Source organism: Neodiprion fabricii, chromosome 2 (assembly GCF_021155785.1).
Source record: "Neodiprion fabricii isolate iyNeoFabr1 chromosome 2, iyNeoFabr1.1, whole genome shotgun sequence".
NCBI lineage: Eukaryota > Metazoa > Arthropoda > Insecta > Hymenoptera > Diprionidae > Neodiprion > Neodiprion fabricii.
Genome location: NC_060240.1, coordinates 28,659,600 through 28,678,825, shown reverse-complemented (window position 1 = coordinate 28,678,825; position 19,226 = coordinate 28,659,600). Strand labels below are relative to the sequence as shown.

Sequence of the window (19,226 nt, the reverse complement as noted above, 5' to 3'; positions counted from 1 at the left end):
ATAGAGTGTCAAAAGAGCCAGAAAGCGGGCTTGTTGTACAAAATGAAATCAAGCAGACATAATTTTCCTTTAATACTCGCAGGCACAAGTAGAGGAGACCAAAGCTAGTTGTCATACTTTGTACTCTCTGATTTTTAACATTCTTTTGAATGACAATGTTAAAAAATTTAGAAACGGGGCATTGTAGCTGCATATTTTACGCACATAGAGAATATTCGTGGTTATTCCAAAGCAACTCTGAATAGTTTTTCGTGTTTTCAAAAAAAAAAGTTGAGGACTCTGACAATTTACCCTGACAATGAAGCGAGCTAAGTTGTCCCAAGTATTTTAAATGACAAAAGCGAATTAAAAATGATGAATGATATTTTCTTGCACCTTTGTTTACTCATTTTTGTTTTGATGCAAGAAACTCGGGTTTTTTATTGTGTATTTTTAAGCAATCATTCTTTTGTTCATTGTTTTTTTGCTGGAAACCACGAAACTGTCGACCTAGACTCCGAAAACCCCGAATACCATGAAAAATTCGAATCAGATTGCGAAATTTCGGAAAACTAGACCCGGACATAGAAGATCATGGAAAAGTCGAAATGTGACGACAAAGCGACACGGACCACCGTTCAGATCATCTTATTGCGAAATATCCCAAAGCAGGCAAGAATATGAGCAAAAACATAGTCAGAAAATGGGGAATAATTACCAGGTCCAATTTCAGTTTTTCAATTATTGCCCTCCAGACCGCATATGATGCGATATTCGAATCAACAACATTCATTTGTTTCAAGCATTGAACTGCAACTTCAATTTATAGCGCCGTTCGATCTGACATCTACCGGCAGAAATATGAATCTTGTGACGACTAAGCCGTGTGATAACTAGCACTAACATTGAAATTTAATACCGCTGTGAAAATTGTTTTTAGAATACCTACAATCTTATTCATGAGAAAAAAAGAATCATGCTATCCACAAATTCATCCATATAGATTCAAACCAACTCCCGCCTGCACATTTGGGACGTAAATAGATTTATAAACCATTCACTCGTACCGCGACCCGTCTAACCGCATGGTAGCGTCACATCACAAAATAATTGTCAACTACGCCATCGAGCGATAAGAAACTCGCGCCACGATAAGGCGTTTTGTATAACCGATTGTTCGGATTGAAGAATCCCTTATCCACAAGAAGATAGAAATCGTATGTACCGTGACGTTACCTTGTCGACTGCAAAGCGTCTAGCAAACTACACGGCCGTGAGCCGGTCGGTAAATTGATAGGAATTCCAGTACCGGATTTCGCCAGTGACAGCGCTACCGGCAGGATTTTCGCTGACAAAACACTGTGTGCGCGATCTACGAATGCGGTAAGTCGATGGCAGTAGTTAATACGAGTTCCCACGAGTTTCTCGTTTCTCGAGCCGAACCGTAAGACAAGGGGTTGTGTATTTTTAACCCAAAGTAGCGGTAAAGCGTCCGATCGAGAAGTGAATAAACCACGTATAGATATTTGCGGGAAGTGAAATAGAATCCAGGCATTAACTGGGCGGATAATCGGTCGATCAGAGCCGGGAAAGTGTCAAATCTCATCGAACGACTGCCGCGCAGTCGTCGTCCATTTCTGTCAGAGTGTAATAGCCAACCAGGGACTGAGTTTTTGTCATTTCGGATTGCAAAAGTGCGCTGCAGGGTGGCGCTCCCGTGGTTTTTCCCATCCGATCTGACAGAGACGAGAGAAGAGTAGACGAGACGAGACACGATATTAATTAACAGAGAGTGATATATCGCCGAGGAGAAATATCGTCGGTGAAAAATTGACGCGCGCTTCGACCACCGAGTACACACCCTGCTGACCGTCGACGGCATTCCCATTGTGTTTTACAGTTATTAAATGTGTTGGAGTTTGTGTTTGTGACTGCCTCCCGTGCTGCTGCTGCTGCTTCTGCTGCTGCAACCGAATACTCGACGATACCGAAGATAGACTATAAAGATGAGCAAGACTTGCGCTCGGTGTGAGAAAACTGTCTATCCTATCGAGGAGCTCAAATGCCTCGACAAGGTGCGTTTCTTTCGTCAAATGATTACAAATGCGTATACACGATGTGAACGTGGAGATCGAGATTCGTGTGTCGACGGTATATTGTTTCTTTTCTACGTTCGTTTCCTATTTATCTCCGTAATCTGGGTAAAGAGGAATATTGAAATTGGACCTCTCGTTCTCCGGACAACGCGGCCCGTTTATGTACAATCTTCATTCATAGGCACGATAATTCGTAATCGCGTTCGTTGATTGCATTTGCTTTTCTAACGTTGGCTTCCCTGCAGCAGGCAGCCGCTGCAGTCTCTTTGATGCTTTAATTGAAACTTGACACTTGAGGATATTACGAGGATGAAAAGACTTGAGAGAAGACGGCGAATGAATATCTCTCGACGTTTACTTCATCTAGGTTACATACCCTGTGTGCACTTCTTCGACTGTGTCGCCTTTTCTTCACCTCTCTGTCCCGCTCGACTCTTTGTCTCTTTCTCTCTTTCTCATATTGTCTTCTTTTCACCAGCACCGGGTCTTTTTATCTCTCGTTTTTTCATTCTCAAACGGGACACGAAATCCGAACCAACTAACGTATGGATCATAGGCGGGTTGTTTGTTGCACAACTGGGTATGTTGCGGTGACTACGGATAGGATCGCGTAATTCGATACGATACAGAGTCAGGAACAACCGACGATGAAATATATCCCGCGGTTCGTTTACCGGCACGCGCGAAGTCGCAGCATTTTTTCGAAATTTCAATTTCAAAACTCTAATACTCGATAGCTGAGATAATTTCCAGATTCTGAACTTTCGTTTGACGGACGATTTAATCCGATTTCGCAATACAGTACGGTACATTCATTTGCCGGAAGAAACAAAGAAGTTGGATGTAAAAGCTTCCAAGCATTAATTGTGAAAAAGCCAGCTCCGTGAAAATCGTTCTAAGATTGTACAATCACGATTTCTTATCACGTTGAAGTTAGCAACGATATCGTAACGAAACGTTGAAAAAAAATCACTACTTTCTTATTTTTACAATTATTTTTAAGGAACTACGAGTACAATTTCAAACAGTTGCAAAATCGCGAAATAACTGTTTTTCTTCAGCATGAATCGTCGCAATAACCTTACTAACTTCAACACGATGTCGGCGTGATAACACCTGGGTGTCGCGTTGTTCAGGTTCTCACAAGTCGGAGATAATTTCTTACAAATCCTCGAATCGTTATGCAATGCCGGCTGTAATTATTACAGCCAGCCAGCAAGCGCGAAATAATTCAAGAGGATAACATTGTATTTTTTAAATCAGAATTCTGGGAGATAAGTAACATTCAAAGAAGCGGATCCTATTTATAAAACTTTATCATTTCAACGAGGAGCGGCGCTTTGTGCGCATTCTGAGAAACACGTACATACATACAACATACAACTAAGATTTACAATCATCAACAGCTTGATGATAACGTAGATCATAACGTGATGATAATGTAAATCGTCGCGTGTATTCCTCGATCATTATGCCCAGCAACTACGTTATTCGCTATCAATAAGAATAAACCAAATGGGAAATGGAAAATCAGAAATCTACACTTGGCACTGGCCTTGTTATTATTCGAGATACGATAAGCGAATCTGTTTGTGAACCGTTTGCTTTATCGCCAGCAGTCACCGTTTTTTCTCTCTCTCTCTCTCTTTCCGCGAAACCAACATCCTGTACTCGCATAATTAATGTCGATTCTTTTCTCTCGTAATGTTTCCTCGATCACCCAGAAAAACCTTCTCCTTTCCCACTTCGACAAGCTATACGAAACATCGAGGAAATCCTGCTGGCACCAATGCGTTGTTCAGTCTAACAGACATACGATAAAAAGAAATGTGACACAATCTTGACGGAAGTTGAGGAAAATCCAAGAATAAAATGCGTAATCCTGTGTGTAATTTTTTAGTCCAATCGAAGTCAGCGCTCGGAGAATAGAAAATATAACATTTATTCAAAAGAATCATAGCAAATTATTATCTCACATTTAATCATTTTAAACCTGATACGATTATTCTCTCTCATTTCTTCCTAATTCTCATACTGTTTCTCTGTTTTTTTTTTTTTTTTTGCCTTAACTATGCTCAACGCTTAATCACAGACAAAATTTGCTTATTCATAATTTACCTATTCTCCTAGGTCGCAAATATCCATGAACACGATGAATCGAACTTATAGTAAAAAATACTTTGAAATTTCATGGTTGACTTAAATTCGCAAATTGTTGTAAATTTTTCTCGAGTATTGTGCACAAAATATTTTTGTTATCTTGTTTTGTTATTATGAGACCCTACTCATGTTATTGTAATATATTAGGTTTATTTGATTTTATATATTTAATTTAACTTGATTAACCCTTTTTATTTTCCCTTATTTACGTATTTTCTTTTGTTTTTTCTTTTCAGACATGGCACAAACAGTGTTTTAAATGTCAGGGTTGCGGTATGACCCTGAACATGCGAACATACAAGGGCTTCAACAAGCAGCCATATTGCGAGGCGTAAGTTCTTAATAATTACAAAAAAAAAAAAAATAACGAAATAACATAAATAATTACGTATAGCAAACGGCTCTCAGTACAAAAAAAAAAAAGTAACCAAACCCTAATATGTATTTTACGCTGCAACCATTAACAGTCAAAAATCACCCTGCACAGAATCATTAATTATTTATTCTTGCAACTTAATTTCACATTTTACTCTTTCATTCGTATATAATTACGTATGCATTGAATTTTCTACAAATTCTTTATCCATATTCTCTAAAACTAACATCACTCGTGCTTCAAACGAAGCAGGTCTAAAAGGAGAAAAAAAAATCTACAAACGACCTTAATAATCGTTTCTTGTTTTTCATCATTAAATCTTTACGCCTGCGGTATAATAATCAATAAGGCGTTGTCCTGTATCATGGTAAAATTAACTGCACGTGTATGTTAATTTTGCGTTACACGGACGAACATCAATGCGAAATGATATTGATTACTGTGAAAAGAAAAACACAGCGGTCAAGTTGTTTCAACGGGGAGTGCCGAGGGGGGAGCGTGACAGAGGTTTGACGCTTCTCTGTGAAAAACTCCCGACACTCGCACGCATCCTTATCGCCATTACAATAGAGATTATGGTCAATGCCAATGCATTCTCTGCACAAATTGCTTCTGCTATCTCCGAGCGCCAGAGTAATTTTATTTTATATTATTTTTTATGTAAAAAATGACACATGAATATACCGCATTTATCACGCTGTGATAATACCATTTGCCGATTAAAGAATTTTCCCCTATATTCAATATTTAATTCACACGCATTTATATTCAGCTGAAAAATTAATGAAATGAAAATGTTTCAGAGTATAACAAAATCAAAACTTTGATATATGCTAATCAGCAAGTCTGATACATGAACTAATCGAATTACATTCAATTCTTCTCGGTTTCTCGCAATTTATTTTAACCCTTTTAACCGTACACAATTCGAATATTCAAATAACGTTGAATTGCGATCTATGAAGCTTGAAAATCGAAAGAATACACCAAGATTCGAGTATAGGTGCAAATCTGGTTCTTATTTTCAACAGTTTTGATGGCTAATGTTCACGCACACACACACGCGCATTATATATGTGTAATACCTTTCGAGCTCTTGCCATACAAGAGAGACTAGGTCACGGCGAGAGGCTCTCGCAATGCATTGTATGTACATTATTTATATACATTTACATACACAGTCGTGCAGCAAAACTAGGCCCCGTTATAGTTCGCCTACTCGATTAAATTTGCTATTTGTAATATATATATATATATATATAATTTATAATATAATAATAATAATAATTTATTCGCACACCGTAGGCTTATAAACGCGACGATAAACTTACAAGTACCTATACTGTGTATTATTACAATGCCTATCTGTACGATTCACATTCGACCTTATAACACTCCTCGCCTGCTTTATAATATGTGTGATATATGTATATATATACATATATATATATGATACAATGTGTAAGTTATACCTATTTTATAATCAGTTTTACAAATCAAAAGTCGAAGCACAATCGATATAATTACGTCACGATCTTTCGAAAGAGGAATGCCAAAGAAAAATTTTCCTCAAACACACTTCGATGAATCATGCAGAGTTTGTATCCTGACGTATATGTGTACATAATAACATTATACCTATCACACAATAAGTTGATCAGATTTGTGACGATTAATTGTTTACGAGGAATGTTGTTTGCGCAGTATTTGAAACAAACAATACCTGCTTATAGCGATATTTATGATGATGACTGCGAGGAAGAGCAAAATTCGCTGAGACTGATTCATTATCGGAATATCTTTTTGATCGGACATCGAATTTTCGAACATTATTTCGAACCGTTTTATCATATATAACTGCCTACCTTTTTTGGCCATCGCATTATACGTTTTAACAAAACGAAATCTGCTCAATTTCTCTGCAATCGTAATTCAATCGTTCGTTCATCGACAATTTATAATAAAACACCGAATTACTGCGTCGAAATGTCCGCGATGGTGTTCATTCGAAAAGAACTATTCGAAAGAAAGGAAATGTAACCGTGCGTCGTAAGACTATAGGAGAAAGTGACTTCTGTATAGATTGAAATACATAGATTGTGTAGACCAGTAATGCAGTATACATTGAACAACGGTTATACTTGCAAATTTATTGCAGGCTAACTGTTACATAATATACCACCTAAAGTTGTACATATCGAGAGTTGAAAACTTCGTTGAATAACGGTTGAAAGGAAAATCAATGTGAAAAATTTTCGCTAATTGTGCGATAAAATTACTACTTGCAAAAAAAAATTGATAATGTCAATAAAACTGAATGACCGAAAAACGTATGAAAATGATGAACATGAAGAGAGCGACAGATGAATCCAGTCATACAGTAATAGATGTATCTATGATACAATAAAAAAAATGTTGCTACGGTAATATACATATTGCCAATGAAATTTAAATACTGTAGAATATTAACGAGCTATATAATATCGTCGTTATGATTTGTGGAGAGGATATTATTAATGCTCGCAGCATATGTTACATTTTTAAACGGTAAACATACACATTGCTCTATATAACTGCTTCTCCTTAGCTTCTCTCCTCTACTCCGTTTCGTTCCTAATTGCGTATAATATACATGTAACGTATATGGGGTTTTCCATGTCAACTCGACCGATGATTTTCTCTCACCATTTTCGATTCGCTTCACGATTTTTCATACGATTCTACGGTCTCAAAAAAGCACTCCTGAATTTGTGCAGATCTTACCCTTCAACCGTTAATTTTCTATGATTGTCCAAACACGTCTGAAAATTGGTATTTCTTAAAGGTCTCAAAAATCTTATTTTTCATTCCGATCGTTCCAGCATCCGTCCCGTGTGGGGACGCTTTTACTTCTTTTTTTTTTTTTTCTCTTAACATTTTTAACATTTTTGAGATCTTTATAAAAATGCCAATTTTCAGATGTGTTTGGACAATCAAGGAAAATTAACGGTTGAAGGAAAAAATCTGAAGAAATTCAGGAGTGCTTTCTTGAGACTGTAGAATCGTATGAAGAATCGTGAAGCGAATCGAAAATGGTGAGGAAAAATCATTGGTCGAGTTGACATGGAATTCCAATGGAATATATGTGTGTATACATATATATATATATATATATATATAGTTGTAGCAGCGTCATGGGAAGTCTTTACTTAAAGTGTTAACTTCCGGCTTACGTTCCGGCATATACACACGAGTGTACTTCAGATGATGACGTAGCGTATAATACGTACGAAAATTCTTCTCGTCTCTCGATTACGTTGACCCATGTACAGAAGCTAGTACGTAACCGGATTTTCAAAGCGGCGTAAGCGAAACACTTCCCTGCCCCCTGTGTTATTACGAATAAGTTCCAGTTCTAGTCATTTATTAAATGCGAGCTTGTATCACATCCGAAGCTTATAATAGCATGCCGATGCGGAGAAAATATCCGACATACCGCGTTTGCATGCATAAAAAATGATTAGCTTCAAGTTGAGTATACAAATATGTGCATATACGTATGAAAAGTCGCGGGGTGACGTCATACCGCGGAGTTACGATGATTCATCAATTGTCGTGACGAATGAAGAGGATTCCCAGAACACACCCACTACTCTTCGTCGTGCCGATTGAAAGTGAAAGTTCTCCAATTTTTTCTTGCGTGGAAATGGATCCAGTCGAATCGCAGGTCTGCATAGAAAAACAATTGAATTTACCGTGATTATAGTTCGTTGATTCAAAATTTGTGCCATTATTGCATCCCCTGTTTTCTTTCGCAAGCGAAACTATCGGTAGTTTTTAGTTTAGATTTTAACGGCTTGAATTAGTCACTCTTGTAGGTATTTGTAGATATGCCGTTCCATGTATGGAGTATACACCAATTTAAAAATTATTATTAATTTATAGTCAAAATAACACGTAATAAGTGCTCATTAATTATCATTTTACCCATATCAATATTTCAATTACGATTTATAAATATTTCTCTGCTTTAAGAGCTTGCGTATCGCTTTATTTTACAAATGCAAACCCGTACAGTTGCGATCGAAACGAAGTGATCATATGTACGATGAAAAGTAACTGACTTTCATGATGTTACATTCTCATACCGTGAAATTGGGTTTGTAACATTTTTATCCCGCAAAAAATTTTGTTTCAGTTTAAGAAAAATGTTCCGTTGATCGTATAAGAAAAGTAAAAATAAATTCAAATTCAAGAAAGAAGGTAAAGCTTACATGCAGTAATGTGACAAATTGCGACTTTTTTAATTGGTAGTATAAGACATACCCGCAAGATGATTATGACGATATAGTTCTTACGGCGTCGAGAAAGTGGCATATAAGGTAGAAATAAAACTTCTGCCCAAATATATAATAATATTCAATATCATTTAAAGTACTAATACGGATAGGTACGTGACGTAAATGCGCAAGGTATTTATGTCTCGTTCAACATTCAATCTACCACCTCAACCTGCTCCCGATAAGGAAGCAGCGAAACAATAAAACGTCTCGTGACGTAACGAATGACGCTCGTAATACTGCGTTATACGTCATTAAAATTATACTTAAATTTATATTTAATTAAACCCCGTAGAAATTGACTGTCCACAATTTGATATACGTGCCGACTTTTCTGAGCGCAGAAAATAATCACTTGAACAAAATTTAACGTAAATGATTTATACAGGGTGTCCCGTTTAAATTGACACAACAGAATATCTTGTAAGCAACGCATTTGAGAGAAAAATGTTTGAAACAAAAGTTCCATGGTTTTATTTTTTAAGATTTGGATTCGACGCAAAAATAAGAAATAGAAAACAGTTTTTCCTACAACATCAATCTTTCAAGATATCTCAAAATTAGTAGAGGTACTCAGTGGAACTATAAATTGATATACATAGTAATACAATATTTTACGCAGACCAGAAACCAAGAAATGATTTTCACGCGATGCAATTCTACAAAAATTATGATGATGGTAATCGAATTGTCATTCTTTGTACAGAAATATTTCAAGTTAATTTATCGGAAGGTTGGTTCAATTTCAACTGCCAAGGCACCTCCTACTTCTCTGATTACTGTTATCTATGAAAATAAACCTTATCATTTTCACTTCTTCAACTAATATTAAAATATTTTTCCGAGAGTTTGATCCATTTGCTTAGCCACAGATCACGCTTCTTTTTTAAAAAGTTGAATTCGAGGCAAATTCTAAAGCTGGAAGTTACAGATATAATACGAAAATCGGCGATCATATTGATACAAGTTACAAGTACATAAAAATTTTCTAAAGTTTTTTATTTCAGAAATAAATGACGTACCTTTTCTGACGTTTACCAAAATTGGCTAATGTCATGTATAATACATAAATGCTCTGTATTCTATTCGTGAAATTCTTTATATCGCCTCTCGTTTTCCCCCTTCTTTGGGTCACGGAATAATCGTGCATAGAGAAATTACGCCGAACAACCTGCCAATTTGCATTAGAATTGTCATGGAATTTCATGGTTACGGTGGATCGAGCAGACATTGTTGAAAATAATTTCCCACGAGGGACAATTGCCGTGCAGAGATCGGTGGAGAACGATCATTGCCCGTGAACAAACGAAAGTGAATTATACGAATACGAACACTCGAACCGACGTGTCGCGTAACTATATACGGGGTGTCCGATTGTATCCGATCTCGAGGATAGAAACTTGAAAAAGAAAGTTGTGTAGGCACCGGTAAGACATGGTGGAGAAGAAAAGTGGTGAAGATAATTGAAATAACCGGTGAAAATTTGTCTTACTTTCTACAGCGATTGAGGAAGCGAATGATTCGACTATAAAATATTCTATTATTTTCTTACTTTTTTTTTCTTCGCCTTTTGCTCTGCAGCCACATACCAAAAGCAAAGGCAACGACAATGGCTGAGACGCCGGAGCTGAAACGCATAGCTGAAAACACGAAGATCCAGAGCAACGTGAAGTATCACGCCGAATTTGAAAAGGCTAAGGGAAAATTCACCCAGGTTGCCGACGATCCGGAGACACTGAGAATTAAACAGAACAGTAAAATCATTTCGAACGTTGCCTATCACGGAGAACTTCAGAAGAAGGCGATAATGGAACAGAAGAGAACGACGACCGGGGAAAACGGTGAACAAATTGGTAAGTTTTTCACTTTCGAGAAATGATTTTAAAAAAAATAAATAAAAAAAAAAAAAAAACACGATTTTGCGGAGGAAGCGATGGAAAACCAGATTAAAAATAAAATAATTGCAGGGGTTTTTCTTGGTTCCAAAATATATGCCTCTTTTTTTTTCTCTAGAAACATAACGCTCGTATAATCATGTGTCCGATTTCATCTATCAACGCGCTTACGGTTTGTAATCTTTGTACAAGAGATGTAAATGAACGGGATGGGATGAGGGTGACATCGTATTAGATAATTTTTTAAGGATGAAAAAAAATATTGTATAAAATTTTAAAAAGCAGAAAGTTGAAATGTAGGAAAAATGAAAACTGAAGTACGATATCGAAAGTTATAACGTAATCGAATTATCACGATGAGTGAGAAAGATTGGCATAAAATGAATTGTCGCTTTTTTGAACGATCGGCACATTCGTGACCCTTCTATTTTTTGATCTCTATACGTTCTTAGTCCCCGTATTCTGCAATAAATGCGAATTTAGTATGAAAAATATTAGAATAAATCCGCACATCGAAGCATCGAAATCTTTACAATATTTCAAGACGACTGTAAAATTGGAGCTGCTTATTAGCCTGCAGGACCAGGTGTCGGAATGTCTGATATAATTTCTCACGGCCACCCCGTGTACCGAAAGGCGCGAGTAAATAAGGCAGGCGACGACTGCGACCCTGACCCTTTTTTCATCTCCAGAGTACGTCGTCGAATACGAAGAGATGCCGCCACCCGCAGCGCTGAACTCGAACACCGTACCTCCGCCATCGGCAATCTCTCCGGTCCAGCGAGCCCCGGGAAGGATCGCCGACTACGATCCGCTCAACGAGGCAACCCCGAGTCCCTATTCGGCTCGACAAGCAGCGACGACGGTCATTTACACGAGTGACAAAGGCGCGGGTAACTCGGCATTTTTATTACATCAAACTTTGATAGGTAGATGAGATATATTCCGTATCTTAACGTCGAATCTCCGAGGACGTTGGAAATTGATGTTTTCACATTTTCATATGCAATTATCAAATTTAAAATTGCTTACTCTACGTTAATGGCCGCAGTTTTAATTATTCCATTATTTTTCTAATATCTGCAGATGAAACGATTATTTTAAAAGCATACAAATTTTGTATTAAAAAAAACAAAAAAAAAAAAAAATAATAAACTCACAAATACGACCAGATTTGCGATTTTATAATAGGAACGGTATTTTATTCCTCGAGTTTTTTTTTTTTTTTTTTTAAGAGCGAAAAATTTGCATGGCGCATATTGCATGCAGCGAACTGCCATTCTTTTTTTGGAGATCGTTATAACTGAAGACAGAATTGTCCCAAATGATTATTTTTCTGCTTCGGCAATGTTTGAACGTCAATTATAAATTCGTTTACTTTCTTTCAGTGAATGAAAAACAGAATCAATCTTCTCTGCCGCGTGTTTGAATATCATTAACTTAACATTGATACGTTTATAACAGAGATGTCAATTTTATTATCATATTATAATTCTATTATTCTTTTCCCCACTTCGAAATCTCAAAGTACAAAAAAAAAAAAATCTTGCATTCATTTGAACAATCGACAACAATTCAAAACGAATGTTATACGAGAAGCATAACGATTAACAGTTTCAGGAATTTCGATTAAAACCGCAATATTTCTGCGGTAAGACTTGAATATGTCTGATTGGGATTTGAAAGAGCGAAGCCTAAATGTACCTACGACGCGACGTTCAATCACAACACGCCTTATTTTTCGCCCTGTAATTATTGAGATTTGTAAATTTTTCGTTTTCACAGTGACGAATCCGCCGACCCGTAAAATCGGATCCGTAGCTGATATAGACCCGGTCAACGAATATTACGGATCTTTGACACCCGGGTCGAACAATAATCACGTACAACAACCAATGCAGCCACCATCGACGACGGCCAATAGTGGGGTGAGTCACGAACTTTATCATTATCACAATTTGTAACGTTCAAGACCCTGAAGCAACAACACGGGACTCTCGATTGCTCCTTGTCTGAAAATAAAATCCCTAAGAAATGCAATCGAGAAGGAATAGAAAATTTAATTCAGGTTAAAGTTCATCGGGAAAACTTCTAGTAGAAATATTTCATTCGAAAGGACAGTTTTTTTTTTTAATTTTCCGAAAACTTTTTTATGATATATTTTTCAAGCACGCTGTGCCAAGTGATCAATTCGGCTAAACTAATACAGGAAACAAGCGAATTAGAGAACAAACTGTACGGCGTTAAAATGTAAAAATTTGCTATCCTTCAGCGCGTCTATAAGGCCATGTACGACTACGAGGCGCAAGACGAAGATGAGGTCAGTTTCTTGGACGGTGACCTGATCGTAAATTGCACAGCGATCGACGAGGGTTGGATGACCGGATTTGTACAGCGTACGGGTCGCCAGGGAATGCTTCCGGCGAACTACGTCGAGCCTGCGCAGATCTAGTTATTACATCTGAACGTTCCCTTTCGTTTTATGCTGTGAAATACGAAACTTCGGCTCCTAGGTTCAATATCGTGTCTTGATGTTTTTCAATTTCTTTATTTTTTTTTTTTTTTATTTTTTTTTTTTTCCACATTTACTCTCTTTGAAAAGAAATCACGCAAATAAGAAATTCAATCATAAATTTCCTTCCAAACTTGAGGTGAGAAAAAATATCCCCCACACGATCATCTTTCAATTGTTTTGAAAAAATTATCGCGCCTACCTTTAATCCAATTACGCCTAATTCATTCCGTTGCAAAAAAAAAAAAGAAAAATGCCGAATATTACTTTTCCGGTCCTTACATTCCGTGCGCAACCGTTTACTCAACTAATCATTGCTTGTCGTGACTTTTTGTACAATTGAATCGAGAAAGAAAAAAGAAAGAAAACAATTGAAGTCAACTATATCCGAGCGCTAGATTTTTTGTTATTCGGGATACAACCGTGAAGACTGTATAGTATTTTTGCACGAAAAAAATTATCCAGTTGTTGCGCATTCTCTTCAACTTTGCATTACTTCTTTTTTTCTTTTTTCTTTTTAATATTACTTGTAAAAGAAGGATGCAAGTGATAACTCGCTGAAACCTACCTTGGGACCAAAACGAGCTTTTACACTACGATATTCCTAAAGACGTACACTTATGCATTTACATATTACTATACTAGGTAGAGGTACTGTATACGTAAATGCAGACAACGAATAGAAAAAATGATGCAACTGGCAGTGGTGAAGGGAAATTTTTAACCAATTTTTCATTCCGCTGATATTCAAACTCGAGAAAGTTACACACTTGACAAGAACCTCCGTATCTTGCCGGGACCACTCCCTTCCCAGGCTCTTTAAAACGTCTATTTCATTCCGTAGGTAGATACACAATATAGTATATGTATATATAAATATGAATGTATGTATATACCTATACATATTACACACCTATAGATAATGTTATCGTCTTATCAAAACTGAGGTTTTTTTTTTTTTTTTTTTTGTTTTTTCTCGTGTTATTTTTCTTCTTTCAAGTGTATGTATGCTGAACATTGACGTAAAATATGAAACCATTGAACTGTTTTGCGGTATCATTCCAAAACTGGTGTATTTCATAATGAAAAGAGCATCGCGTTTTAGATATCACCGAATGAATTTACGGTCACCACAAATTGTACCACTTGAATTCAAATTTCATCTCTTTTCTTTTCCCCTCGATTGAAACAAGTTTGTTGATATTAATCTTATTATCATTATTGTTGTTATTATTATTATTATTACTATTGTTACTGTACGCGACGAGTATCGATCATCAATGTGCCTATATAAGCCGTACTTAATTCGTCTCACATTGTCTCACATCAATTTTGCGTTATTGTACCGCAAGAAAGTGAATTCGGGAACCTGCGGTGACCGAATTGATGAACATTCTAAGCTGTAGAATATTTATTCGAAGTGTTAATGGGTTCCGAATGACACGCTTACACGAAAAATCACGTGAATACGTCCATCGCGGAGATTCAACTGCACGTTATTGTTAATTGTTAGTTATTATTACTATGAAACTGACGAAATTGCAAGACGAGACGTTTAGCCTTGTGCTCGATTGTTAAATGTATAACAATACGAAGCTTGCTTGTTTAAAATTTGAAGATAGAAAACAAATCCGACGAATGGATCGAAAGACTCGAAGTCGAGACTCGAGTAAATATCAGGGTTTTAATAGTTATGTAGAAAAAATTGCGCTAGAAAATTTTACAACGAAGATGAAAAACTTGCGAAAAAAAATGTTTAAAAACACATGAAATTTTAAACAACATCCATTTGCCAAATTATCGGGATTTTCTTTGCACACGTAAAATGATTGAACAATCAAGATGAAGTAAGAAAATAATTATATACATAATAGTAGTTAGGATAAAAGAAATGGAAAGAAAAAAAAAATTAGTATTTTACAGGGTGACCCGAGACCCTGTATATTATTTAAAGTGAACCAAAAGTACATTTGTTTTAAGCGAGATTGTATTGTGTATTCCTTGTCTCGCGATAAATTTTATAATACCCTAATTATGATTGTAGCAAGCGCGTAAAGGTATCGCCAAAATGCGGCCCGAAATTAAGAAGGAAGACCAAGATGGAAAAAATATGAACATAAAAACAATTGAAGCGACTTCATGTCATTGTATGTAAAAACAAAATTTGATGAAACGGAGAAGAAAATAATACAACGGGCTCGAAATAATCTTATGCATGTAACATCAACGATGTGAACGATCGCACAAGAGAAGGTCCTTAAGTTTAGTTAATTCACGCCAATAAATAGTTACTAACTTTTACCATACATAGAACTGACAGAGCGGTCTAAATGAGTAAGTCAGCGTATCTTAATAATCATTATATACTGTAGTATATATAATAGACGATAGATGTCAGGAACCGCACAGATTTTGAATAGCCAATTTTCAAAGGTGAGATTAGTGACAACAACATAATAATAATATTGTATCTTTGCCTTATAAAAAAACACAGTCATGTATTTTTTTACTACATTTTTTTTAACTCTGTAATATTGAATATTTGTAATTATGTAATGAAAAAGTTTTAAGATTAACAATATTGAATCATAAAGAAATATATGATGATGTTGTGTTTAGACAGATAATATTATTTTAATGATAATATGAAAAGAGTATGAAATAAAATAATACGTTATGCATTATCGAATCATGTTCATTTATTTCCTATTGTCTTTATCTTCTTAATTCTTCCCATTCTCCTTCGACATTTATTCTATATGTCTGATATTTATAAACCTTTCTTCAATTTCGCAGAACGAGAAATATTTATTTCTTGAGCATTGATGGAGGAAATTGCCTGCCTTTTAGGGATAGCAATTCTGTGAGTTTATAATTGAACATGCAAATCACTTTGTCACAAACGGTAATAATCTTTATCATATGAAAACATCTTGTTTTGAATATTTCTAGTGTTACTAGTGCGTGTGATAGATTATTTTTATTGTTAAGTGAAAAGCGTGTCAACCGAAAAAGTACAAAAACGTGGCACCAAAAGTGAAGAAAAAAGGTAAGGCTAACCCTTTTTCATTTTTTGCGAAAAATTTCGCAATTTTGAAAAGTGCCGGAATAAATTCTTTCTAGCCCTATTCCGACGTAATTTTGCGAAAGAAATCGATTGGGCGCAGTCCCAATACGCTGCGATCAACGCATCGAAAGTTACAGCCAAAAAACAAAATCCTGAATTTTCTACATTTTTCAGCAGGCGTATTTTTCTTCTCAATGTTCCTCCTGTTGATCCCACGCTGTTTTCGCTGCGTTTTCTGAGTACCTTGGGGTCCAATTGGTCGAAAAAGAGTCATACGAATCAATTCTGAGACGAAAAATTTTTTGGTCAAAAAAAAAGGAAGGTTAACCCCTTTGTATTTTTGGCGAAAATTTTCGCGATTTTCAAAAGTGCTGGAATAAATTAATTGTGGCACTATTCCGACGTAATTTTGCAAGAGAAATCGATTGGGCGCAGTCCCAATACGCTGCGATCAACGCATCGAAAGTTACAGCCAAAAAACAAAATCCTGAATTTTCTACATTTTTCAGCAGGCGTATTTTTCTTCTCAATGTTCCTCCTGTTGATCCCACGCGGTTTTCGCTGCGTTTTCTGAGTTCCTTGGGGTCCAATTGGTCGGGAAAGAGTCATACGAATCAATTCTGAGACGAAAAATTTTTTGGTCAAAAAAAAAGGAAGGTTAACCCCTTTGTATTTTTGGCGAAAATTTTCGCGATTTTCAAAAGTGCTGGAATAAATTAATTCTGGCACTATTCCGACGTAATTTTGCGAGAGAAATCGATTGGGCGCAGTCCCAATACGCTGCGATCAACGCATCGAAAGTTACAGCCAAAAAACGAAAACCTGAATTTTCGACAATTTTTCAGCAGGTGCTTTTTTCCTCGTATCTTCTCTCCCGTTGATCCCACGCTCCTTTTGCTGCGTTTTCTGAGTTCCTCGGGGTCCAATTGGTCGGGAAAGAGTCATACGAATCAATTCTGAGACGAAAAATTTTTTGGTCAAAAAAAAAGGAAGGTTAACCCCTTTGTATTTTTGGCGAAAATTTTCGCGATTTTCAAAAGTGCTGGAATAAATTAATTCTGGCACTATTCCGACGTAATTTTGCGAGAGAAATCGATTGGGCGCAGTCCCAATACGCTGCGATCAACGCATCGAAAGTTACAGCCAAAAAACGAAAACCTGAATTTTCGAAATTTTTCAGCCGGTGTTTTTTTCCTCGTATCTTCTCTCCCGTTGATCCCACGCTCCTTTTGCTGCGTTTTCTGAGTTCCTTGGGGTCCAATTGGTCGGGAAAGAGTCATACGAATCAATTCTGAGACGAAAAATTTTTTGGTCAAAAAAAAAGGAAGGTTAACCCCTTTGTATTTTTGGCGAAAATTTTCGCGATTTTCAAAATTGCCGGAATAAATTCTTTCTAGCCCTATTCCGACGTAATTTTGCGAAAGAAATCGATTGCGCGCAGTCCCAATACGCTGCGATCAACGCATCGAAAGTTACAGCCAAAAAACAAAATCCTGAATTTTCTACATTTTTCAGCAGGCGTATTTTTCTTCTCAATGTTCCTCCTGTTGATCCCACGCTGTTTTCGCTGCGTTTTCTGAGTTCCTTGGGGTCCAATTGGTCGAAAAAGAGTCATACGAATCAATTCTGAGACGAAAAATTTTTTGGTCAAAAAAAAAGGAAGGTTAACCCCTTTGTATTTTGGGCGAAAATTTTCGCGATTTTCAAAAGTGCTGGAATAAATTGATTGTGGCACTATTCCGACGTAATTTTGCAAGAGAAATCGATTGGGCGCAGTCCCAATACGCTGCGATCAACGCATCGAAAGTTACAGCCAAAAAACAAAATCCTGAATTTTCTACATTTTTCAGCAGGCGTATTTTTCTTCTCAATGTTCCTCCTGTTGATCCCACGCGGTTTTCGCTGCGTTTTCTGAGTTCCTTGGGGTCCAATTGGTCGGGAAAGAGTCATACGAATCAATTCTGAGACGAAAAATTTTTTGGTCAAAAAAAAAGGAAGGTTAACCCCTTTGTATTTTTGGCGAAAATTTTCGCGATTTTCAAAAGTGCTGGAATGAATTAATTGTGGCACTATTCCGAGGTAATTTTGCAAGAGAAATCGATTGGGCGCAGTCCCAATACGCTGCGATCAACGCATCGAAAGTTACAGCCAAAAAACGAAAACCTGAATTTTCGAAATTTTTCAGCAGGTGCTTTTTTCCTCGTATCTTCTCTCCCGTTGATCCCACGCTCCTTTTGCTGCGTTTTCTGAGTTCCTCGGGGTCCAATTGGTCGGGAAAGAGTCATACGAATCAATTCTGAGACGAAAAATTTTTTGGTCAAAAAAAAAGGAAGGTTAACCCCTTTGTATTTTTGGCGAAAATTTTCGCGATTTTCAAAAGTGCTGGAATAAATTAATTCTGGCACTATTCCGACGTAATTTTGCGAGAGAAATCGATTGGGCGCAGTCCCAATACGCTGCGATCAACGCATCGAAAGTTACAGCCAAAAAACGAAAACCTGAATTTTCGAAATTTTTCAGCCGGCGTATTTTTCTTCTCAATGTTCCTCCTGTTGATCCCACGCGGTTTTCGCTGCGTTTTCTGAGTTCCTTGGGGTCCAATTGGTCGGGAAAGAGTCATACGAATCAATTCTGAGACGAAAAATTTTTTGGTCAAAAAAAAAGGAAGGTTAACCCCTTTGTATTTTTGGCGAAAATTTTCGCGATTTTCAAAAGTGCTGGAATAAATTAATTCTGGCACTATTCCGACGTAATTTTGCGAGAGAAATCGATTGGGCGCAGTCCCAATACGCTGCGATCAACGCATCGAAAGTTACAGCCAA

At 36.7% G+C, this 19,226-nt stretch overlaps 1 protein-coding gene across 1 annotated transcript; it reads left to right on the top strand.

Annotated features, from left to right (window-relative positions):
• Positions 1-1,373: 1,373 nt before the first annotated feature.
• On the top strand, positions 1,374-15,818 carry LOC124175197 (LIM and SH3 domain protein Lasp). Its single transcript, XM_046555194.1, has 6 exons — positions 1,374-2,054; positions 4,472-4,566; positions 10,512-10,783; positions 11,518-11,718; positions 12,611-12,753; positions 13,098-15,818. Exons 1-6 carry the CDS (start codon positions 1,986-1,988, stop codon positions 13,275-13,277), a joined length of 960 nt encoding a protein of 319 aa, XP_046411150.1. The 5' UTR covers positions 1,374-1,985; the 3' UTR covers positions 13,278-15,818.
• Positions 15,819-19,226: the final 3,408 nt, after the last annotated feature.